This window comes from Phalacrocorax carbo, chromosome 14 (genome assembly GCF_963921805.1).
Source record: "Phalacrocorax carbo chromosome 14, bPhaCar2.1, whole genome shotgun sequence".
Classification (NCBI taxonomy): Eukaryota; Metazoa; Chordata; class Aves; order Suliformes; family Phalacrocoracidae; genus Phalacrocorax; species Phalacrocorax carbo.
Window position 1 is genome coordinate 14,625,027 of NC_087526.1, and position 24,767 is coordinate 14,649,793.

The window sequence follows — 24,767 nt, forward strand, 5'->3', positions numbered from 1 at the left end:
GGCTTTAGCTGGCTCTGGTCTGAAGGTACACAGAGGTGTGCAGCTGCCTAGAAGCTGTGCCTGGCCAGGGAGGAGGCAAATGCTGCCCCTTTGCATCTAATGTCAGACAAAATTGATGCAAGAACGGCATTCAGATTGCACGTGCTTTTTAATCTCTGGCTGAGGGTAATCGACACCCCCAACAGAACAACCACCCAGGATCAGTCACACTTGCAGAACTGGACTCCTTCCAGGGTGAAAGACTGATGATCGAAGCACACAGCAGCAATGCACACAGCAGGGTGCAAGTCTGTCAATCAGCACATTCATTCTTCAGAAACAGTGGCTTTACACTGCCTTGCTCTGGTGTCAGTAAAAGGCTAGAGCTGAGGCTGCCTGGGTGCCACAAAGGTCCATCTTCTATATTTGAACTGTTCAGTGGAAAAGGGGCTGGAGAAGAGGCAAAAGCCCATGGGATGGAGAGCCCGAGTGCTTCTGTCCCCCCCCGCTGCTCTGTTCCCACTGATTCATGGAATGTGGAGGGAGACGTGTCTCATCATCCACTGCTGCTGGTCCCAAAGTAAGGCGCTTGGAAGCAGGGGCTGCACTTGCTCAGCCTCTCCTGCAACTCCATCACTTCCCTGCCACAAAGCTCCCAGGTTCAGCCCACCCCCCACATCCCAGCCAGACCAGTGTAAAGCCTGGGGCTCCCTGACACGGCTCTTCAGCTGTACGCGCTGCGGCAGAGCAGGGCGGAGAGGCTCGGCGCGTGGCTTGCAGTGGGATGCACTAGCACACGCCCTTGGGGATTCAGGTTTATCAGCACAGTGACTGTGACACAAGGCTCCAATTCAGTGCTGTGCTGGGATGTGCCACCATCATTGAGGGATTCTTGTGCTCCATGGGGAGCTGTTGGACAAGGCTACAGGAGGCAACTGGAACGGATGCAACCTTCCCATGGGGGCTCATGGGACCACACCCCACAGGACAGGAGCATCACAGCCTGCCACGTGGATTCTGCGCTGCTGCCAGCTTGGTGTAGCACAGAGGCACTATCTGGGATAAGCACCTGGTCCAGCAAAGTGGGAGCTGGGCAAATAATTACACCGGGGCAGCTGTCCCTTGTGCAGGGACACTGAGGATCCTCAGTGGGAGGCACAGGGAGAAGTAGCAATCAGGAAAGCAGCAGCACCTGAAGGAGAGCTGGAGGGGCCATGGGCATGTGGAGCTGGGCTCCCCCTTTAACCTGGAAAGCACTGAGGGCCACAAATCCCACAGCTGAAGGCTGTTACTTGCATATCCATCTTTCTCCTCCCATTCTCTAGGCTTTGGGTTTGCATGGCACCAGAAATAATGCAGCATCAAGGAGCAGGAGACTGGGAACAGCGTGAGTGCTTGTTGTGGCACATTTACCCTTCAGCTCTGCCGCACGTACCCCTGCCCGCAGGCTAGACCCCAAGGGAACAGCCAGAGCAATGCAGTCCTGGGAGGTCACAGCTGGGACACGCACAGGGCAGGGCCCCCCAGGCACGCAGAGCAAGGGAGGCCCTTCGTCCTGCAGGAGGAATTGCAGAGGAGAAGCTGGGGCTGGCAAGCAGGACGTTTGAGCAGTTGTGTCCGCACAGCCCCATCTCCCCTCCCCCAATACATCAGACCTTGGTAAGCGCACCCTAAGGAGAAAATCGCTGTGGCAGATCAGCTCTTCAGGCAGCAGAGCGAGGTGGGTGGGACAGGGCATCACACCAAGTACGGTGTGTCCAGCACAGCCACCCCAGCCGCTACCCCACCATCCGCGTGCTCGATGGCCTTCGTCCGCAGGAGGTGGCCAGCAGCTGTGTTCATCACCATCTCCTTGCCCTGTCTGCAAAGAAAAGGTCAACTGAGCACCTGCAGAGCAGAAAGCTTACGGCATTTCACCTTGGGCAACTTGATTCATATTCTCTGGCACAGCGCAGGGCAGGTAACAGTCACGTAAAAGCCCCAGGGCTACCGCAGAGGTCTCTGCAGACAACAGAGCTGCGCCTGTGTTGTGCCTGCCAGCAACAGTGTCCTTTCTCAGCTGGGCTGTTTTGGTCTGATTGCTCTGCACACAGGCAGTGTCAGGTTCTGAATGCTGCCAGAGTACATTTGTTTCTAAAATTATACAAGAAGGACTTTTAATTTATAAGCTATGGAAACATTTCTACAGGCCTATGAGGGTTTTAAACAAAAGCAGCAGCTATTTAGGGTTGAACACGACCGCGTTAAGCCTTCAGATGTTTCTGAGATCACTAGGGCTACAGAAAAGCATGTGGCTGCATCCAGAACCCGAGAAGTGCTCCCAGAAATCAGGGATGAGACGCACCAGTTCCAAGTGGCCATTACACCAGCAACCACCAGCACCAGCTCTGCAGTTTTTCAACAGCTCATTTGGCAGCAGGTACAGGGCAGCAGTTCAGCGTCCTAACACAGTGCTCAGAGAACTGCTGACGGGCAGAGACCAGTCACATCTGTCCCCTGTACCTCCACCTCCCCAGAGACATCTGCCCTGCTGCTGTGCTCAGACAGCACAGAGGGGAGACGCTCCCAACCCAAGTGCCAGCTGGAGCGGGTAACCACCTTGTAACACAAGCACGTTTCTCACCTGACATAGACACCAAAAATACCAAGCTCTGAGATGCACTGGGACACGTGCAAGGGACTGTGAGACCTCAGCAAATAATTCATTGCTGGCTGTGGTTTGATTTTATCCATCAAGATGTAGGAGGTTCTCTCAGGGCTGTCTTTGATCTTCTCCAGAACCTGCCTGAGCTCTTCACCATAGAGGTTGTTCCCTGACAATAAAACCAGCAAGTCAAGCACAGCACAGCAGAAGCTGCTGGCCCCAGCAGCCCAAACAAACCCAGCCTTTGCCTCCCCACGTGCTGCCTCAGCTCCCCACACCCCAGCTCTGGGGCTCCCCCAGGAGCAGCACAACCTTACTGCCATGACTAGTCCCCATGGCTACAAGTAGCTACAAGCCAACCCACGCCCCCTTCTATCCCTCAGCAGAGGACCAAGAAACATCACAGAGCCACCGCCTCTCCTGGCTACAGCATGAACTGCAATGAAAACCCACAACGACCCACTCCAGCTCTTACCTCCCCCTTCTCGCTGCGGCTTCAGCACAAACCGGTCAGGGTCAGCAATGGCCATAGCCACTATCTTGTCACCCTCTTTGCCCTGGCAGGAAAGGATGGCAACAGCAAAGCATCAGGGAGGAGCAGGGATGCCTCGACAGACCCCTCTGGGCAGGATCAACAGGATCCCCCAGGGAGCACAACAAAGCCCTCTCATCTTCTTAACCAAAGCAAAACATCATGCAGGCCAAACACACGTTTGCATGTTCATGCCTGCTCCAGCCCCGCTCACTCACCATGTCCAGGGAATAAAGTCCAGCAAATGTCGCTCTTATTCGAGCGACAGCGTCGGTGTGGCCAGACAGTAATCTCTCCAGCGTCCCTGGCCGGCTCAGCTCCTGCTGGACCTTCTTGGTGCCCGCAAGTTGGGTAGCAATGTCAGGGCACTTCACTGCCCTCGATCTCTCCAGTAACAACCGTGCCTCCCAGTTCTGAGACAGAAAGAGAAAATCCATCCCATCAGCAAAAAACCAAAAGGTCTTCTCCACTCTTTTCTGTTATTTGACATGATTTGTCTCCTCCCTCCTGCCTGGCAGGGATGGGAATAGCACCCTGGATACAAGCAGACATGTGTACATGGAAACAGCTCAGCTGGGTTAGTCCACTGCCTTTGCCTGCATCCCCTTCCCAGCTTGTCCAGTGCTGCCACCTCCAGGCAACAGCAAGATCCAGTCTGTTTCATTACCCCGTGCAGCCTAATATTCCTAGTAGAGGACAGAGTGCAATCTGCAGATCAAGTCTAAACTCTTTAAGCAGGTGCTAATAGCTGTGTTAACTCATATTGTACAGAAGCAATTCAGTGCTGCACTAGGAGGTCACCACATGAGTGGTTATTGGAGAAAGCCACACATTTTCTTACTGTGTGAGTGCCAGGGACACCCACATGCACCGTGGAGTCACAGTTTCCCAATGCCATCAGCCACACTGGACGGGACTAACCCCACCCCAGACAGGACAGATGCCCCCAGGGATCATGGGATGTTTCCACCTTGCTGGGCAAGGCCACAGCGTGGGCAGCTTCTTGGAGCAGAATGTACTGACCTGCTGGTCGTAGTTCTTTGGCATGTAGCCCTCTCTGTAGTACACCACTGCTACCTCCTGGCCGTCCCTGGAACAGAAACCAGAAGCATTCACAGGACCGGCCCAGGGCCTGCCCACCTCTGCCCAAATCCCCCAGCACCAAGGGGGCTGCAATGGGGTCAGGCAGGCAACTCATTACAGCATTTGCCCCTTCTCCTTGGCCTCCTGGGCTGTTCTGCTCCTGGCTGGCACTGCCAGAGAAAGGAGAGGACTGCAAGCCCTGGCTCCTCTCCGCTGAGCCCCAGCTGGTTTGCCCTGTCCTGAGACACAGGGAGCTGATACCTGGCCTCTCCCCTGGCTAACCAAACTCTCAATAATTCAGGCACCCAGCCCAGCAGGGAGGTAAGAAACTAATTTTTTAATAGGTTTTGCCACCAGGAGCCAGGCCTCGGAGATTCTAGATGCTAGGAGGGGACAAGTTCCTTCTCCAGTGGCAGTTCAAGGCAGGATATCAATTCAACAACCTGCTCAGGCACCAAAACATCCTGCTGGGGCAGGGCCATCAGCATACCTGTAGCACCACACACGCAAGCTCTGGCCACACAACCGTGCATGTGGTCAGGGAAAGCAGCACAGAAACTGCTGGCAGCCAGGCAGTGTAATTGTAAAGGCATTCTTCAGTAAGAGGAGCAGATGCTCTGGAGGAAGTACAGTGGATACACTTTTGCCTTAACTGTCTGGCGATGACAAATGTAGTCATTAATTATACACAGCAGAGGCGCCAAAGGTCAAACCATGGAAAAACTAGCCTAACTACAGAAAAAAAAACATTGGCGTGAAACTATATCTTCCTTTGGGCTTGTACAGCTCCAAGCACATTACCCTGGAAGTAGGACAAACGTCACAGTTGGGACCAACTGCCAGCACTTGGAGCCTGTGACCCGCATGTCCTGACCTCCACAGGGAGCAGCCAAGATGCTGAGTGCATTCAAAACCAACAGATACCATAAGGACATGTAATCTTCCTCCTCTGGCACTAACAACCCAGGCCAACTCCCAGTGGCAGAGCATCATGTGAACAGGAAATCTCTGTGGAAGCCTCTGAAGTAGCCAGGACTTTTCATAGCAGATGTATGTAGAGGAAATAAAGATCCCACAGAGCTCTGAAGGCTGTGACTTGAAGGAGGGAAATTATGTTCCCAGCTGTAAGGGACTGATGTGTGTGCGCCAAATCTCACCACTGTGAAAACAAAATAATTTCATCTCTAAGGGGAAGTAGCAGCAACAGCCTAGAGCACAAAAGAGAACTGCTTTTTCAGAAAGTCACTATTTACGCTCAAACCATACCACCAGCTTTGGTTGAAAATTCCCTTTTACAGCCCTGTGTGCCCAACACACAGCCAGGAACGCGCACCTTGGCTCATACTCACATATACAGCCTTCTGGCATCATCCAGAGACCCCTTTTCAAACACATCTCTGAACCGTTTCCTGATGACCCGAATATTCCTGTTAAGAGAGGAGTGGGACAGTCACCAGGCTGGGCGTAGTTACCTGAGGTAGAAATCACAGGGGGAACCGGTGGCTCCAGCAAGGAGATCTGTAGGCTCCTTCATGAATAACCTCAGGCTTTGTACTATGGAACCAGAGGAATCCTACAGGCTAAAGCAGTCCCTGTTTTTAGCACCTGTCCCATGTTTCCAGTCCAAATACTGCAGGAATCAGAACACATGCCAAAGCACACTGGATTTCTCCATACTCACCTTTCACCTCCAGAACTGTTTCTAAGAAGTCAGTATTTTGGATTTTTTTTCTCCCTGCACAACAGATTCACTCACTGTTGGCTTCAAAGCCAAGAGCTGCAGAGAAGTGACTTCCTGCATTATAGTCTTTCCTCCACACAGCGGCAGTGTGGACTTGATGCTCTGGAGACATGGCACGACAGGCTGCCCACGGCTCCAGCACGGGCTCAGGGCTAGACCTTATCAAAACACCTCTGTCTCCCAAGTCCTCCACTGCTGCCTTGCTTACTTTGCCTGGATCTTTCATAATGGGTTTGAAGCTTCGTTAATTAAGCTTTTATGAAATACCCTGTGCCCAATCCCAAGGCAGAGAGCAAGCAGGGCCCTCATTAACACCGCTCTGCTCCTCATTGTCTCGTCTAAGAACTTGGCCCACAGCAAAGCTACCACTGGTGCAGCTCTGAGGACTACATAGGCACAAAATCAGTGAGAAATCAGCCCTAGAGACCAGAGGCTTTGGCAGCTGCTGGTATTTCCAGTGAAGAGGCTGGTGAGAGGCTTTGGGAGGCTGGTGAGAAGGCGAAGGTGGGTGCCGAGGCTAGACAGGAGGCCGCCAAAGGAATGCTGAAGAGAGCTGCATATACACCAGAGAGAAGTGCAAGATAAAGGCTGCCCTGTTACATACCAAGACATGCCCTCTCACAGTCCCAGAAACTATAAAGTTTTTTACTTTATCCTTGAGTAGATGACAGAGTAAAAAGCAAATGGATTCTGCACACCTCCATCTTTCCCTGGCCTGCTCCTACACTCCTGCCACCACGCCATGCCTGCTGGAGAGCCTGGAGATGCCCCACAAGCTGCCTTGAAGGAAACACCATTGTCTGGCAGCAGTTCACCCTGCTTCCCTTTTCTAAAACTGTACCGTCTCCTTCCTTTCCCACCCCAGGAAAATTCAACCTTTACCTGTCCCAGAGCTCGTTTTCTACACATCGCTGATCAAAAATGTTCCTCTGGACTTCCTCCACCAGAAACATCACCACAGCACTGGAAGAGATACCAAGGACATCATTAAACCCAGAAACACTCCACAGGCACCATGGATCACCAACTTTTGATCTCTGTGATTCAGGCTTCCTGCACTACTCCTGCCACTCCTCCTCCTCCTACTTTTCTCCAGTGTTTTTACGGGTTGGGATGCAAACGGAGAGCAGTACTGATCCTGCGTAATTACCAAACCGGTGCAGGGCATAAGCACAAGGGCAGGAGGAAAAGCAAGCTGTGTGCAGGGCGTTGAACCACACAACTCCTCCGCGGCCCCCCTGCACCTCTCCGCCTTTGCGGCACAGCAGCCTTGCGCACTAAGACAACCGCACTGCTCTTCCCAGGGTGCTACAGGCTTTCTGAGAGCAGCTTGTCTAGCACACAGGTATCCTTCAGAAAGCTCAATTTCAAAACCAAACATGTGCATCCCCAGGGGAGACAAGATAACCCAGCTTCCAGCACCTCCTCTCTCTTTACCTTTGAGAACCGTAGAGCTCCCAGGCTTTCACAATACCCAAGGCAAGCCCTTTCGACGGGTTGTTGGGCAGCAGACGTGATGCCTCTTTAGACTTTCCCAGCACTTTCAACACCCGCCTGTGGAACAAAAAGAAGCTATAAATGCCATGACAGCCTCCAGCCAGACTTAGGGAACAGGATTTTGGAGAGCACGCAAAGACACGGAGTGCAGCAAGCCATGCAGTACAGCTGCTGCAGCGCCTGGCGGCACGGGCCAGAGATGCTCCCTTACCCGTGGACCACTGCAGTGCGGGAGGTGAGGCCTCCGAAGCTGGCAGCAATGGTGTTTATTTCTATCTGCTTCAGAGCTGGTGTCCCATCCACCCCACAGTCAAACATGTAATCAGAGCGGTTTATGCCTAAAAACACAGACTGAAACAGAGGGGAGGTGAAGTGGGTTCTCCTGCTGCCATTAACTGCAAATCTCTTTGATGATCTCGCTTCAAAATCCTCTTGGGGCAGATCCAGTCACCTTCATTTCCATAAAAACCTCTGCAAGGTGTGCCTGTGGGTGCTTTGGGCCCGCAGCCCTCCTCAGTATTCCAGAGGAGTTAACAACACTCACGAGAGTAAAGGAGCTTCTGCAGGGACAGCCTGTCTGGCACAGGTCCCAACATGGCACACATCCTTGCACTCTCCCGAGGCTCCCCAGGGACAAAGACAAACCATATTAAATCCTCTCAAGTCAAGGCCTGACTGCTTCCAGCAGCACAAACCAAAGGGCATGACTGTCAAATAGGGCAAGGGCCCGAGCTCACAGGCTGTAACCGAGACATCGTAGCATAGGGAGCCACCAGCCTGGCTACGGGACAGTTCAAAGCCCACAGCAGCAAGCTTGCAGACAGAGACCAGGCAATCCCACCGCAATGCAACAGGGCACAGCTGCTGACCGCCAGTGTCTCCCACCAAGGTACCTGAGCCAAGCCTTCGTCCAAAACTTGCGTGTAGATTCTGAAGAGTCGAGCTGTGAAGTCATCTACCTTGATGGTGCTAGAGAGAAAGACAGGTCGGATCAGCCTCCTCACACTCCCACAGATGAACAAGAAAATTAATCCCTCTCCAGAAAAAAACCTTACCAGGGACATTCTCCAGCACAAACAGCAGGGCTGTGGCTAGACCAAGTCCTACAGCACTGTTAAGCATCTCACCACAAATGCACTCTTCATCAAGGGCCACAGTGCATAACCATAACGCACATCCAGTTTGCTCAGCACAGCCACTCTACAAAAAGCACCGCTGTGCGGAAGTGATTTTCATCTGCAGGGCAGAGAGACGGGACAAGCAAAAGCAAAGAAACACAGCAGAAATCTGCAGATACAGGAAAGAAATCAGAAGTCTCTCTGTGCCTGCACACACAGTTCATAGAAGCTTCACAAGCTCCAGCAAATTCCCCCTGTCCCGTTGGCCTCCAAATCCCACACACTGTGGTGCCAAGTGCTTCAGTGGCCCTGCTAGAGTAGGTCTGGCTTTTCTTCAGGGTCCCAAATCCCTGAGCTAATTGTGAGCAACACCTCCAAGGGGCTGCCCGGAGACACCACGCAGGAGGCGGCACAGGGCAGGCGCCTGATTTCACGCAAGCCCCAGGCGCTGCGTTCCTTAACCACAGGTGTAAACATGCCCCCACAAGCTCTGGTTGCAGCCAGCTCTGGAACTGGTGCAAGCATTAAACCAGCTCTAAGGGATCAGGCTTTAGCAAAACAAGAAGGATACTAGAAAACAGTCGTCTTTGCTCTGTCCTGGTGCCAGAGAGCCAGCAGCACCCGCACAGACAGGCAGCACAGAACGGGCAGCAGGAAAAGAAATGGGTTTTGTGGAAGAATCTGCCCTACAGATTATGGGGCCCACAGTCAGGGGTGGTTGCTCCAGCACAGGGCAACAGCCGCAGATAAATCCAGCCGAGTTCATAAACCAGAGCTGACCAGTTGTCCAGCACCCAGAGCTTGCAGTCACCTTCCCAGCATGGCTGGGAAAGCAGGGGACACTGGGTGACGATCAGAGGTAGCTGTGGGGGAAGGAACAAACACCTTCTCTTCATAACTGCAGGCAGGCAGCAGAGCTGGGGGTTACCAGATAGCCACAGGCAGATGCAAAACAAGACCAAAAGAGGCTACTAAATCCAGGACTCAAAGACGACTCCAGCAATTTGAATTTAACCCAGGGGCCAACAAGCTCACAAGAAAGAATTCACAAGCTTGAAACACTGGCAAAATTGAAGATTATTGGCCAGATGTCCCGTCTTCTGAGACCCAAGGAGACCTCAGAACAGAGAAACTTGATGGAAATTTATCTTAGGACAAAGAATGCAGCAAAGGAGACAAATTCTGCAGAGGACAGGAGTGCCCACCTCAGCTTCAGTGAAGGACATGAACAGGCAAAAGGTAGGAATGCCTGAAAGGTGATAGGTACTTTGCATTTAAAATATTTCATCAAAATGCAACATGCAAGAAGGGTTACCTGGCCAGAGTATGCTCCAGGAATTCTTTGTTTTGACTAATAGCATCCACCAGCAGGTTAAAGTCTTGCTGAACAGCATATGCTTGTTCAAACAGGGCACTTGGTACTGCCGATGGGAGCAGCGTGAAGGGAGCGTAATTCACCACCTGTAAACAAGGGCACAGCAGCAGAGCGGTCAGGTCAATACAGTTTAAGCGGGTCTAAAGAGGTGCTTCCTCTGATTGTCTGGAGGCTGACACCACCCCCAGCCCTCCGCAGTGCACCGTGACAGACATATGGCCTCAACCCTGCTGACACCAGACTTTTGAGGGCTTTGCTTTGTGAGCCATCTGTGGGGCACTGCAGAAGCAGGAGCAGCTGCTCCAGAGCTCAAGCTGGGCTGAGTGCTTCCCTCTCAAGGATGCTCTGCTTCCATCTTAACTGGAGAGCACCTTCTCCACCTTTTCAGTGAAAAGGTGAATTTGCCAGTCCTGGGTTTTGGCCATCGGAGTCGCTTCCTTTGACCCCTGCTGACTGAGTCCCAGGGGTGACTCTGGACCACTGGCTCACCCCAAGGCTCAGGCACAGGGCCACCCTCAAAACCAAAACATTGCACCAGAGAGAAGTTCCCAATTCACCTTGATTTTTACACAAGACAAGGGACACTGGCGGCGTGTTTGGCCTCTCCTCCCAGGCTCTCTCTTCCTCTCACCCTTCAAGGTTCCCTCACAGCCCTGACCTGACCATGGGCTTGACATCAAGGAGCAGCCCCCGTGGTGATGTCCTTCGTACCTCTGCCAGCTCCCAGCGCAGCTGCCTGCTTGTCCCCAGGCTCCTCAGGGACCTGTCCCCGGCGGTGTCCCACCCCTCTTGCACAGGGGCAGTTCTTCCTCCGAGACCCCTCACAGCACCCCCTCCAACGGGCCGGGCGCCCATCAGCCAGAGGTAACCCCACGCACCCACCACCCCCGCCCCCTTGCCCCAAGTACGGGGCGAAGGCTGGCTTGTAGCTGGGAGCACGCCAAGGCCAGAGGCCCCTCCGAGAGGCGCTCCCCTGGTTCAAAAGGTGGAACGGGGTGGGGAGAGGCTGGGCGCGGGACGAGCCCCCACCGCCGCCACACGCAGGGCTCCTGGCAATTTCCCAAGCCGTTCCAGACCTACGCCTTCCCGTGGAAAAGGGAGGGCTGTCCCTCGGGGAGATGCACTGGCCAGCAGGGCGGGTGGGAGCTCGGCGGGCCGCGGCCGGGCGCTCGCTGCGCACAGGGCAAGGCGCGCTGCCCAGCGCTGCCCCCGCGCTCCCCCCGCTTTGCTGACTCACCCCCCGGCCGGACCCAGCGCACCCCGTGACCGCGCCCTGGCACTTACATCCGAGGCGTTGGGCTCCCCCTCCGTGCGCATCACGACGCCTTCCAGGAGCGCCGCGTCCACCGCCACCGCCGCCGCCGCCCGGACGGCCGCCGCGTCCCGCAGGAGGCCCTCCCAGGGCGCAGCCATGGCCGGCGCTGGAGGGGCGCAGCAGCAGTCAGGGCCGGCCGCCGGAGCCTCGCCTCCCTCCCCAGGGGGCAGCCGTGGCGCCCCAAACCCTCCCTCCCTCCCTCCCTCCCTCCCGCCGGCCCCGGCCGAGCTCCGGCCCCCGCGGCGACCGCCGTGCCCAGGCGCGGGGCCGCCCCCACCTGCTCCCGGCCGCGCCGCTCCGCCCCGCCCACCGCCAGGCCATTGGACAGGGCTCCGCCCCCACCCCGCCTCCGCCGCGGATTGGCGGCGCAGCCGGCCTATCAACTCCGGGGGTGGGGCCTACACCGCCGCGTGCCGAGGCAGCTGACTGGGGGCGGGAGGCAGGAGCCGCGGGGGAGGTACGAGCGCGCATGCGTGCCCGGAACAAGGGGGCGTGGTGCCCCGAGCGGGGCTGCGTCACGGGGAGGCGTGACGTCACGCCGTGACGTTATGCCGTGATGTCAGGAGGGCGGGAGCAGCGCTGGCAGGGACTCAGGGAGGGGGGCGATGGGGGTGTCCTCACCCGCAGTGGGTTGGCTCATGCTAATGAAAACCATCCTCTGCCTCTGGGAGCGGTGCTGCGCAGTGCTAACCTGCGGCTGGAAGAATTCAGAGCCCCTACGAGTCATTATCGGCCATAACGGCATCATCCCCTGCAGAAGGGCCGCAACACCCATGGCACCATGCAGGCTGCAGAAGCCCAGGGTGTGTCCCGTGAGTGGTGGGCTGCCAGACCCCTGGGTAGGGCCCACCCCTCTGGAGCAGAGCAGGGCTTCTCCACCCCTCCATTGGCGTCGTAGGTGCCACATCCAGCGCGGGCACGGTGTGGCGCAGCTCAGGAACCAGCGCTGGGTTTGGTTGCTCCAGCTGGAAAGCTGGGGCTGCACACCATCCCTGCAGCTGCAAAGGGGAGGTGGGCACCATGCGCCTACGCCCACAGCCTGATCCAGAACAGATCCATTGCCAACACTTGACAGGATTGTGTCTTGTCTGTTCATCGGGGGACAAAAATGTTACCAATTTATTGGGGTAGATCTTGTGCTGAATAGAAATACCCTCCAGTGCTGAACACGTTTCCCTGTGGAGCTCCCAGCCTGCCATGGTGCCAGTGATCCTCCCAGCGGTGTGTGCCCAAGGCTCAGCGTCCTGGCAGCAGGAGGGTGGTGGGAGAAAGGCCCAGGGCCCAGTGACTCGACTGGTGTGATGCTGCTCTTGGGGAACAGCCTGGCAAAGGTACAAGCAGTGACAGCCATCTCCCACTGCCGGTGAATTAATCACAAATGCCTGTCAGCACCCAAAAGAGATGTATCTGAAAGCTGTTGTGTCTCCGGGATTCAGCCAACATCTGAAGACTTTCGATCATCGGGGGGTTTCTTGGCCAAGGTGTTTACCCCAGGAAAGGTTTTGTCCTCTGACGGCGAAAGCCCCCAGCTCTCTGATCTGAGGGAGTGTCCTCCATCGGACAAACCCCACCCAGATGGAAAAATCAGTGGTTCACTGATTTTTCTGCTGCTGCTCAGTGCTGAGGGGGGACCCCAGTGAGCATCTTCTCTGTGAACACCCGTGTCAAGCCTCACATTGTGGAGTCACTCTAAGAAAACTGAACTGGAAGAAAGCTGCTGTGTTTCATAAAACTGAAGACATTTTCAGTCACAAGGCCTCAGGCGGTAAACGGGTGGATTAGAGTCTGTGTTGTCCCTCGGAGGCAGCGTGCGGCGGGGCTGGCAGAATGCAGGCAGTGGAGCATGGCGGTTTGCACGTCAGCTTGTTAGCACTTCCTCTTGCACTGGCGCTGCGTTATCCGTCGCCTTCATGAGCGCTGAAATCGGCCTTTTGCTGAACCAATATTTGGACTCCATCATTCCGTAGCTCTGAATGCCGAGAGCCTGGGTGTGGCTGGGCATGCGGGGCTGCCACCACGGTCCCCCGGAGAGCTCCAGCCTCTGGAGGGGCCACCGCAGTCAGTGACTCTGGCCCCCCAGGGAGCCCATGGTGCTCGAGCCCAGCCTCGGGGTGACCACCAGCATCCTTGCAGATGCACAAAAGGGAGATCTTGCAAACCTCTGCCTTTCCCACAGGAGAGGGGGCCTCCTCTGAGGGAAGAGAGCTGAAGCAATCTCCATTTGATGCTAACCAATTCATTCAAAATTATCCCAGCTTGGAGGGACCCATCAGGCCTGAAAGGCAGTCCTGAGGAGCTGGGCAGGTGAGCTCGCCCCTGCTCTGCCTTTCTTTTCCTAGAGTGTCTTGGTGTTTTTGCCATGGAGAACTTGTAACCTGGACCGTGGTTTACTGCACACTGTGAACCTCCCCCAGAGTACCTACTGCAAGCCCCCAGCGTCATTTCTGAGGCTCCTGTGAGCCAAAAGCAATGGAAAACATCATCATGTTAACTCTTCGGCACTTTCTCTTGTACTGATGCTGCATCATCTGTTGCCTTCGTGGGAGCAGAAATTCACCCTTTGCAGGCAGGGGAAGACAGGGGAACTGCAAGCCTGGCTTTGGAAATTAAAGAGCCCAACTGAACTGTTATTGAAAACATCTTCATCTTTTCCATTTCTTCAGCACCTTCATTGCCCACATCCCTTTGCTGCACTGCCCAAACCGGACCTGGAAAAGGGGGTGGCTGGGAGTACCTCGATGCAGCCCAGCCCGTTGGCAGCCCCCGTTGCAGGTGTGCCCCCATTGTTCCCAGAGAGGCTGCTGAACGTGCCCGGGTGTGCCCGGGGGGACACCCTCGACCATGTGCCAAGCAGCAGTAGGGAGACACTCACAAGTCCTCAGCAGTCTCTGGGACACCCTGGGGCATAATGCAAGCTGATATTTTTCTCCCACTTTAGATGTGTACTTACACTCACTTTGTCTCGGTTCATCAGGAGATAGGGTTGCTCTCTGCTCTCGTTTCGGGCAGATCTGAGGCTGGGGGCTGTTCTGTGCCTCTTCAGTTGAGTACATCTGTTAATCTCGGATTTCAGAACAGTTTCATATACTTTATTTCCCAGCAATAGGGCTCAAAATGGCAGTGTGACAAATCAGGAGGGATATTTCTGCAGGAACATGTCTGTTTATGTGTAAATAAATCTAAACCAAACCAGGTCCTTCCTCCTTTTTTGTTTAAATACACAAATGAACTGTCAGTCCTACCTTGCTCTGCACTTAAAATAAATGTAATGAAATGAAACAACCCTAAGTTTGCCAGTAAGGTACCATCAACGCAACAGTGTAGTTAGAAAAGAGATTTATTTTCATCTCTCGGCAATCATTTTTTTGATTGCAGTTGCGTTTGCGATTTGCAAAATGCAACAATTCCACACAAGGCAATCATTTGTGTACCCACTGGAGCAATGTAATTACTTACGCACTTTCACAGCACATCTACGATATAACTGTGAGGCTCCAACAAAAGCAGTGCAGCTGGACTTGGTTTGTGACCTGCGTTATGAATGTTTGAAATCATCGACTGCTGGTGAAGAGAGGGTTGCGTGATGCCTGTGTGTAGCCAGCAGAACAACGGCTGAACGCCAGCCTCAAATCTGCATCTTTATTTGGATTTAATTTTTCACTAATGCACCTTTGGGAGCAGAATGAGTAAATCCACGTCTGATGCTCGGATCCTGCAATCACAAAACCAGGAAACAATTATTTCATTGACTCCAGTGTGCTGCCCATGGACACTGATTTCTTCTGTCCGCTCTACCAGTGGGGATTAGCTCGGCCATTTCCTCACATCAGGGAATGAGAGAGGGAAGGGGCTGGCCTCTAACCCAACCTCCCGCTCACAGTGGTCCCTAGCATGAGACCAGGGTGGCTGTGTCTTTACTTAGCCAAGCTTTGAAAACCTCCCAGGATGGAGACCTCCCCCTCTCCTTGGTGACCTATCCCAGGGCTGTAAGATACATCACTGGACTGCCTGGAAGAGCAGATCCCTTCCTCGCTTGGCTGCTGACCTGATGACTTTTTGCAAGTGACTTTATCCTTTCCTTGGTTTCCCATCTGCCTTAAGTGCTACTGTTATCCAGCAGCAAAAGCAGCACCAAGTCTGGAACTGCACCAGGCACCAAACCCTGCAGGAAGCGCTTCACCCAAGAGCCTGTCTGTGCAGGAGAGTCCCCGACCCATTTAACCTGCTCAGAGGCTGTGGGTGGATTAAGACTGCATATATATATATACATACATATATATTACCCTAGAGCATGGCAGCTGAGGAGGGTGCCAGGCTCACACACGCATGCTGTGCTTACACGTGTGCTGCTCATGCCCTCAGCCATGCCTACACCCTGGGGCAGCAAGGGAAAGCACCAGGCAGGGGGACCCCGCCGTGGGATGTGTGAAGAGGAGGGTGTGAAGGCAGCCTCGCACCCTGGGACGTGCCTGCCTGTGGTGGAGGGATTTCTCCAGCAAGCACTGGGCAGTGCCTGTTGTTACACTCGGTCACCCTCCATAGACGGATCATCCCCGTTTGCCAGGCCAAGCCATGAGACAACCAGCTCTTTATCCTATTACCAGTGTTAGGAGTTGTCCAGGTCACTGCAAGCCTCTTAGCTCTCTGAACTAAAGCTCTGTGATTATAGCTCTCTAATGCACCCAGCTTGTCTCTTTTCTGGTCTCAGGAGTCCTACTCCTCCCTCTCTGCCGTCCCTTTGATCGGTAACTGTGGATTCACACCTTAATTAATACAGATCCAGGCTGTGAATTTGGAAGTGGACAGGTATGTCCAGTCTGGTCTTGCTGGAAAACTGTCCTGCACTGGAGGCCCGCTTAGACCCCACCACAGGGGTCTGTTCACCCACATGTTGGTCAAGGGATGGAAGTGAGGAACAAAGTCCAAGAGTTTTAATGACAATGCAGAAGGACAGAGTTTACTCAAACAGAAGCATTTCCCCTCTCAGTCCTCAGTCCTGGCAGGGTCCTGAGTCCTCTCTTCTCTCCATTTGCTCTGAGAGTCTGAGAAAGCACATAAAAAGCTTGAATTTCTAAGCAAATAATTGCAAAAATGGTCCAGTTTCATTGCAAGTAAGTTGGAAAAAGGTGCTGCCCTGTCCTCTGGAACTCCCACAACGAATGCACCCTGCTGTGACTGGGAAAACTCTTTTTATAGAGAGCTCTGGCTTACCTTTTCTTTCTCTTTTCCAAATTGAGTCTGGAGAATGAGATCTTTTCAAAGTATTCCAGTAGCCCGGGAAGGATTTGTACATGCAGATAGCCCATAACCTCTGCTACAGCATAAGAGAGCTGCGAAGCAGCTCAGAGAAGGTTAAATGATAAAAAAATATGGCAGACATGGTAAGTATTTGGCATGTTGCATGCAACAAAAGATGAACAACAGCAACTGGGACATTATCTTATTTTACTAAAAATAGAGTCCCGCAAAGTTTAAAGAAAAGCACTTTAAACTTGTAAACCTCTCCTCTGGCTGTTAAACAGTCTTCAGGGATGGGATGTGTGGCTTTGGGATGTCGCATCCCCTTTCAAAGGCTGCCCAGGGCTCAGACAATTGAAACTCAATACAATATCAGCCACGATGGGGGGGGGGGGGGGGGGGGGGGGGCGAGAAATACTTCTGGCAAGACCCTGCTTTTCTAACTCATCAGAGCGTGATGCATGAACAGGAGCTTTGCAGCAGGTACGTCGCCCACTCAGCCACATCCTGGGCCCGGGATGCCCACGGCACAGCCCAGGTTCCCCAGCCATGCCGGGCACAGGCAGCCTGGCACCGAGTGCGCTGGCAGAGCCACCAGAAAGCGAGCAGGTTGTTTGCCCACGATGCTGCCGAGTTATGCACGGGCATTTGATACACTGCAGCTGACGGGCCGGTTGCAGAGCTGGGAGCCTGGCTGCCCATCTATGCCTTCAGAGAATCGCTCATCAACTGCACGCGGGCGTGCTCACTTCCCCAGTACCCCGTAATGGGGACAAAAAAAGAAATCCCCCAATTCTCCCTTGCTCTAAGACCAACATAGCCAAGTCTGAGGTTTTGGCCAATGCTGTTGTATCTCAGGATATTTATGCATTAATGCAGGAACTGGTTTTTGCGATAGAGTAGTACCAAGGCCATTAACTTGATCCTGGGAGCGGAGGGGATGATGTGATGTTCGTCACCAGCCAAATAAAGAGAGAACAATAGGGCTATTTTTGTGGAGGAGAGTTCAGAGGGATCCCTGGGGAGCCGAACCTCTCACTACCCCATCATGCACAAGAAAAACAAGACGGAGCTCTTGCACCCTGGCTTCTCTGTCATATAAATACCAGCTTCAGCCAGGGCATGAAAGAAATCTACTGTCTCTAAGGCCGCATTTCGATGTGAAATGCTCTGGTAAGGCCAGCAATCTTAAACCCCCCACACGTGTGCCTATTGTTTGAAGTGCAGAACAATTGAAGGGTGCTCTCATGGGCTAAAGATAGAAAGGCAGCTGGTGCTGTCCTTTTCCCTGTAACTGAGAATAAAACAATACCCAAGTATTGTCTGCATTGCTGGAGTGATGACATTGGAGTCTCTGCCAAAAGAGCATCTAAAAGATCAATGAAACCCAGGTTATTTATAAATGGGTAGTGTCATTTCTTCCCCAAAGTAATTTCACTTCCTTAGCTTTTCCACCAGGCCTTTCTGTGCCGTGAAGTGGCCACGGAGTGAGGTATAAATAGCACTGAGCCAGGCTGCGAGAGAGGCAGCAGGACTGGCTGGTGGAAGACAAAACTGCCTTGCTGAACCTGCCTTTGGCTGCACCTTTACTTCCCTGAGCTGTGCCCAAGCTTCTGCAGCACCAGGATGGGGACCAGACGTGGATGCTGAACCCCTTCTGCTTGGGGGGGAGCAGGTCCCTGCAGGCGCAGCCACTATGCCAGTTGTGCACCGACCCAGCAACTGGTCCCCTGGGGCCAGAGTCCCACCAACACCAGGACTTGCTTTCCAGAGTAGCTTTTAGGGAGGTTTATTTCTCCCACCAGCAAACACGCAGTAGCATGGGCTACGTGTGTGTGTCCAGCTCAGCTGCTGCGCTGGGATGCCCAAATGTCGTGGGGCAGAGCCTTGCTTAGGGACAGGGGACATCTTGTAGGGGAAAGCCGCTGTCCACGAGGCGGTGTTCCACCAGGGCATATCCAGACTAGAGGCTGGAAATCAGACATTGCTGATGGCTGATGGCCCATAGTGATGCGGGAAAGTCTCCTGTCGTGATGTGAGGACATGCAGGAATATTGCTGCATCCTAGGTGGCAGCCAGTCTTGAGGAAGGTTCAGGTCCCATGAGGAACTCCCATGTTTTTTGCCACTTGAACAGCTGTACCTTGTCATGAGAGGATAAGCTGAGCTCAACCTAGTGTAAGGCTTGATGACCAAGGGCAGTGGAGTGGGGAGGAGAAGCTGAGCAGTGGCTGAGCCCCCATGAGCAGAAGGCTGGCTCAACAGGATGGGAAAGCAAAGCCATGGCCTTCATCAGGTCAAGGAAACAACTGTCTTGTGGCTAATGGCCGCTTCCATCAGCTTATCTCCTCAACACCACCCTAGTCTAGTTTCCCATGGAGAAAGAGACCGTGTGTGAGGAGTGGAGAGAGCAGGAAGCTGTGATGGGATCATCCTGAGGACTGATGCTCTGCAAGCGGCTGGTTGTGTGGGCTGGCTGTATGTGCCACCCACCCTCGTGCTCCCAGATCTCAAAGCAGATGAAAACTGATGCAAAACGGCAAACAGCTAGGGCACTGCAGGGGCAGACCCTGCACACGGACTGGCAGAACCATGTCCCAGCTGTGGTTCTGCTCTGTCTCAGCACCTCTCTTGCAGCTTCCAAGGCAGATCTTGGCTGTGATTTCCAATGGCTGCTGTGTGCCAGGGCCTGTCCTGGCAGGCCAGCTGCAGTTAAGGTGCTATTAAGTATTCAAATGAACAGGGCAAGATTCTCTGTTCTCTCGTTGTTTTGAAGTGCATTGGCAAGACCTCAAGCATCTTCACTGAAGGCTCACACATTCCTGTAATTTTTGTAGTGTTTAGTACAACCTTCATTCCTAAACAGATGCTTTACAGTGGCAATCCCCAGAAGAAAACCCCTCGAACCACAAAGCTGGTAAATTCAAAGCAAACAAACAAAACCTCTCCAATTTCCCCAGCCTCTAGGTGGTCTCACTGCCTCCATGCCTGCATGGAGACTTGCTTGCTAAGTCTGGACACTAATTTCTCACATCATATCTCTTCCACGTGCTTTCTCAATCTTCATATTAATTTTGGAGACTTTCTGCATGCAGTGTAAGCACAATACCCCGAGGCTCAGCCGCCAGTGTGCCTATGCTGCCCAAGCCTCGTGCCATGGCAAGGTGTGTATGGCTGCACCAAGGAGGTCATGGCAGCAGCAGCTTCATGCATGAAGGGTTATAGAGGCAGCACTTCACCCCTGGCCAGAGGACAGCCAGCTCAGGACAGGGTGACCAGCACTGTCCCTGGGCTGAGACGTCCACGCAGCAGGCCACTCGTGCTGGGAAGTGCCCAGGGTGCTGTGAGATGAGGGGATAACCCCATCCCAAGCCCCACGGGAGCATCTCCCCTTTGGGGTCCCTGCAGTAGCATCGCTGCTGCACCCACCTCCTGCTGATGTTGAGGGGTGCATGGAAAGCTGTGCTGTGGTGGTGGCTGCTCTCCCTCTTGCCATGGTAGGACAGGGCTGTAGAATCTAGGGGTTTGCTTTGGAGGGAGCCTTGCATGGCCAGGCTGAGCCAGAGGGACGCTGTCGGACTGGCAGTGCTGGCCTGTCACCTCTGCCTGTCTCGCTGTAAGCAGACATTCTTGCTTGATGGAAATATGCCTGAAATAGCTCCTCTGCAGATTGTCTTTATCTAATCAGCCACCTTCGCACTCCCCTCCAGTGCATTTCAGGGAGCTGATAACGGTGATATGTTAAGTGTGGAAACCTCTAGTGAACTGCCCAGCATGTAGAGTAATTCTCTTTCCTGCCACTTATCAGAGCCTGCTAATGGGAAACATTCCTCCCAGGGGTCAGGGAGCAGCCAGGGGATTTCTCTGGAGAGGACAGCTGAGCCCCTGGCACCCTCCTGGCTCTCTGGGGCTGGGTAGGAGCTGATCTGACCACAAAATGCTCATTGGAGGGGCAGCTGGTGGTGTCCTGTCCCATGGGGAGAGGCTTGTCCAGCCCTCAGGGGCACGGCTGAGGAGCCCCATCCTTTTCCATCATATCATGGGACACCAACGGGGCAAGCACAGAGCGACAGGGGGAAGAACGGGGGTGACTCAGTGACCAGGGGAGGTGCTCCCACTACGGAGGATGGTTGTGCAGGGCTGGTGGGACATTCGGGCAGGCTGTTCACTTCAGGCAATAAAAAGCTCCCCTCCGCTCAGGCTAAAGCTGTGGGTTCCTCGCTGTGCCCGTGGGGTTTCGTGGGAGGTCTATAGGAACCCTCTGAGATCCCTGCCCCACTGAGGATGCCCCATCACACCTGCCTGAGCAGGGCCCAGCTCAGGCCTCGCCAGCAGCGAGGATGAGCTGCCTACCGCCCTGAAAACCACATCACAAACACCAGCGCCGAAAAGGCCTGAACCCAGCGGAAGTGCACTTCAGCAGCTGCTGGAGCAACCATTCCACATTTCCCTTTCTACAGATCTGCTCGGCCTTTGATGGACCCTGCTGGAACCTCTTCAAAGAAGAAGAGAAACTAGGGCGAACAGAAGGAACTACAGAAGGAATCTCCGAAAATAAAATCGCTTTAAAGATAAGGCAGGGGAGGGGGTGAGCAGAGCGCGGGGCGAGTACATGCCCTGAGAAGAATGTGTGAGGCTGGGCCAGCTGGTAGGTCTGGGCAGAGAGCTCATCCCACTGCCGGGGCACTCGTGGCAAAGGTACTTGGCACTGGACCCACCAAAGGCCTTGGATCCCTCCAGGGTGTGGGTGGAAACCTGACTCCAAGCCCAGGACAGACAGGCAGCAGACCACCATGGTAACCTCAGAGGGACCTGTGGTCCACCAGTGCCTGTGGCTCTTCAGGACACTGAAACTCTGCCATCTTGGCAAGGTTGAGCACCTCTGTGATGCTGTGGTCAAGGGATCTCAGGACTGGTGTCACCATGATGGTCTCCCCAGGGGAGTTGCAATAGACACACCCACAGAGCCCAGCTCTGCACCAACTACTGCCAAATCCCCATGAGGACCTGAGCTTCTGAACACCAGCCTGGTGAGAAAGCCCACATGGGACATAGACATGGGAGCTTGCACCATGTTTTAGCCTGATGTGCTCAAAGTCACCTTGTTCATGCACAGACTCCCTTTCATGGGAGCATTTTAATTCACGGGGAAGACTGGGACCATGCAAAGCCCCTACGTTACACTGTGCGGCCAATGAAAGCAACATCCCTGAGCCCAGCCATCTTCTGTGCTGGGGCTCCAGCCACAGGGGACAGGTCTGGAGTCCACCTCCATCCCATCAGTCTCCCAGACTTCACTCCAAAGCAGGGTGGGAGGGCAGAGGACCCGCCTGTCGGAGGTGTGTGGAGGAGATGGCACTGGGAACCCAGACTTGCAGGGTGTAACAGCAAAGCGTGCCTGCCTGCTGGATGGAAAGACTGAACACTGCTGGGGCTTCAGCAGAAACCCCCTTCAGTGCCTGGCTTAGGTTCAGGGCAGGTCCTGGGGCTGCAAAAATCCCTCTGCAGCCTGGGCTGTGTGCCCAGCCTGAAGCCACATGCCCTAAGAAGCTCTTGGTGCTGCAATTCTGGCTGTGACAGAGGCCATGCCACATGCAGCCTGGGCACAGCCCTGTACAGCTCATCTTTAATCACCCCATGCCTCAGTTTCCCCTACTCTCAGGAGGCTACAACGACCCCAAGTTACTTTGGGGCATGAGGGTACTGAATAGGGAACAGCAAAACCCTGCAGCCATGAGCCCTGGTTCTCCAGTAACACCTCGGTGGGGTTATTTCTGATTTCTGTGTCCCCAGGAGATGACCACACGGCTGGGGAGCCAAGAGGCGGTTTGGCACCGAGGCATTCCCCGGCCAAGGATGGGGGAAGCAGCCATCCAGACCATCTAGGGGGGCCAGATGCTCCTCCTCCCTGCACGTGCATGTGGGGGTCCCAAGTCACCCAGCTCTGGTTAGGCTGATTTCCAGCTCTGGAGGCAGCTGCAGCTCGTTTCACACAAGTCTGCATTGAATCCAAGCAGCCCACGAGTGCCCCTGCTCCCACAGGGGACACGGAGTGTCTTTGTGTCCGGGAAGGAGCAGAGCAGCGCTGCAGAGAGGAGTGGCCGTGTTCCCCGGGGGCTGAGTGGTGGCAGCCCACCCTGGCTGGGCGTGCACACGCCGGCAGCAATCGCCGGGCTGTTCCGGGGGCCCTTTGCCCTGGGAAGGTGTGTGCTGGTCCTGCTCTTGACAGCGGCACGTCCTGGCCTGGCGTGGGCAGGAGGGAGATGGGGTGCAAAAAACCATCTAGCCCTGCTGTGCTTTTTAAATGCACCAGAGCGAACGCAAAGAAAGGAGTGGAGCACTTGATGGACAGGCATGAGGGTCCTTCGGGGAGGCAGCAACATAGCCAGCCCAGAGGGCAGAAACCTCACTGCAATTCATATGCCAGCAACTAAAATGGCTTTTCCTTGAGCCTGGCACAGAAATCCCTGTGGCATGGGTGTAGGTCTGGCTGCCCCGCTCCGGGTCCCATTCCCATCTGGGACAGCCCATGGTAGTGCTGTCAGGACAGAGGGGTGCTCTGGGCTGCGATCACTGTGTTGTACATAGTGTCTCTGGGTGCTGCCCAGGTGAAATAGTGTGGAGGAAACCCAGAAGCCTCTCTGTAGAGAGAGCTTTAAGCTGGTCTAGCCATGAACCAAACTCTCAAGCCAAGGCGGGCGAGCTCTGGGAGCAGGACCCGGGGGTCCTGGCAGAGCCCATCCATGTCAGCAAGACAGAGCAGGCGGCTTAAGCCCATGCGCTGCTATGGCTGCGGGGCGCATCCCACCCCTCTGACAAAACCATCGAGATTCACTTGCCTATAACCAGAAAAGAAAATTCTGGTGTTCGTGAGGTTTGGTCTTAAATGGGCAGCAGCCGGTGTGCCTCAGGAAACAAGCTGAGCCCTTTGAGAAGAAGACAGGGAGGTAGCAGAGGCCAAGCCCCGAGGTCCTTCCCTAGTCCCCGGCTTCTGGTCTGTCTGGCTGGGGAGAGGCTGAACCAGAGCTGAGCAAGAGGTTGGGATGCTCCAGCTTGGAAAACCAGTGGCTGCACACATCCCGCTAGGCAGCAGCTCTCCCAGCAGGATGCGAGGAAGAAGCAGGAGGACCAATTGCTTAGGTGCAGGAGGAAACGGTGAAGTTCTTGTTCCTCTGCTCTCTGCTGGAGCAGGCAGCATGGGCAGGCTTGGAGTGCTGATCTGCCTCCCGGAGCTGGAGCCTCTCACTCTGCCTTTGTACTCGCCTGACAATACAGGAATAAAAATAACCAGGCTGCATTTGCAGAGAGATAAAAGCGAAGTTTGCCTTTTGTGTCTCTCCAGGCAGTGGGACAGCAGCACCAATGGAGCTGTGTGGACATGACACATGGGAATTTCTGACATATCTTTTCCCACTCTGACCTTGACAGACACAATAAAAAGGGGCTTTGCTGCACGCACACAGCCACTCAGTCCTATCACCAAGGTTGGTAATAAAGAGCATGTCTGTGTGCACGCTTGTCCTCTGCTACTAACCCTCTTCACCTCTGCAGGGTGGATGTTCCTGGAGGAGAGGGGCTGACTCTAGCGGTATAGGGGAGGGTGGGACAGACCTGGATCAAGAGCATTTTTGCTAAGGTCTGCACGCTTTGCCAAGTTGCTGGCTATCAGCAGTGGCTATGTTCGTGATAGCTGTGGCGTTTTGTAGCTCTGCTGTGTGATACCGCGTTAGACAGATTTTTAGAAAGCACTCTCATAAAAGTGCTTTTACAATCAGCTGTCACAGCGGTCTTCTAGAAGGGGTCTTCCCAGGGGTAAAACCTCCAGTCTTGCTTTTATCTTCATGCAGTTTCACCCTACAGCATAGACCGGGTCTTTGCAGAGGTTTTCTGCAGGGCACCAGGGCTCCAACAGGTCTGTAGAGCTGGGTTTTTAGCTGAGTTTATCAAGAAAAGGGGTGTTGTTGGCAATCTCTGATGATGCCTAAAATGCGAATGCGGATTTTGACACGAAAGTGATGCTGGCTCGCCCAGCTGGCACGTGCAATGTGGGGCTGATAGCAGCAGAAGGGAAAGTGTTCAGTAATTGTCTTGTTATTATAGTTATTAGCTAGTATTGTTGTTGCTGTCTTCTCTCACTCTCTAAAATTAAAAGCGCATTTGGTGACTGTGTTGCTCTTGGTTAGCAGCCCCGCGGCGGGTGCTTTCCCTGTGCGCTGACTCCTTGTCCCTTCCCTCCTTTCAGCATT

The 24,767-nt window shown here is 54.2% G+C and overlaps 1 protein-coding gene across 1 annotated transcript; it reads right to left on the reverse strand.

Annotated features, from left to right (window-relative positions):
• Positions 1-129: 129 nt before the first annotated feature.
• GSS (glutathione synthetase) lies at positions 130-11,469 on the reverse strand. Its single transcript, XM_064465793.1, has 12 exons — positions 11,254-11,469; positions 9,910-10,055; positions 8,370-8,445; positions 7,688-7,827; positions 7,417-7,533; positions 6,862-6,942; positions 5,588-5,665; positions 4,179-4,245; positions 3,374-3,568; positions 3,099-3,180; positions 2,603-2,792; positions 130-1,840 (listed from the first exon to the last, which is right to left on the reverse strand). Exons 1-12 carry the CDS (start codon positions 11,380-11,382, stop codon positions 1,717-1,719), a joined length of 1,425 nt encoding a protein of 474 aa, XP_064321863.1. The 5' UTR covers positions 11,383-11,469; the 3' UTR covers positions 130-1,716.
• Between the last annotated feature and the right edge of the window lie 13,298 nt (positions 11,470-24,767).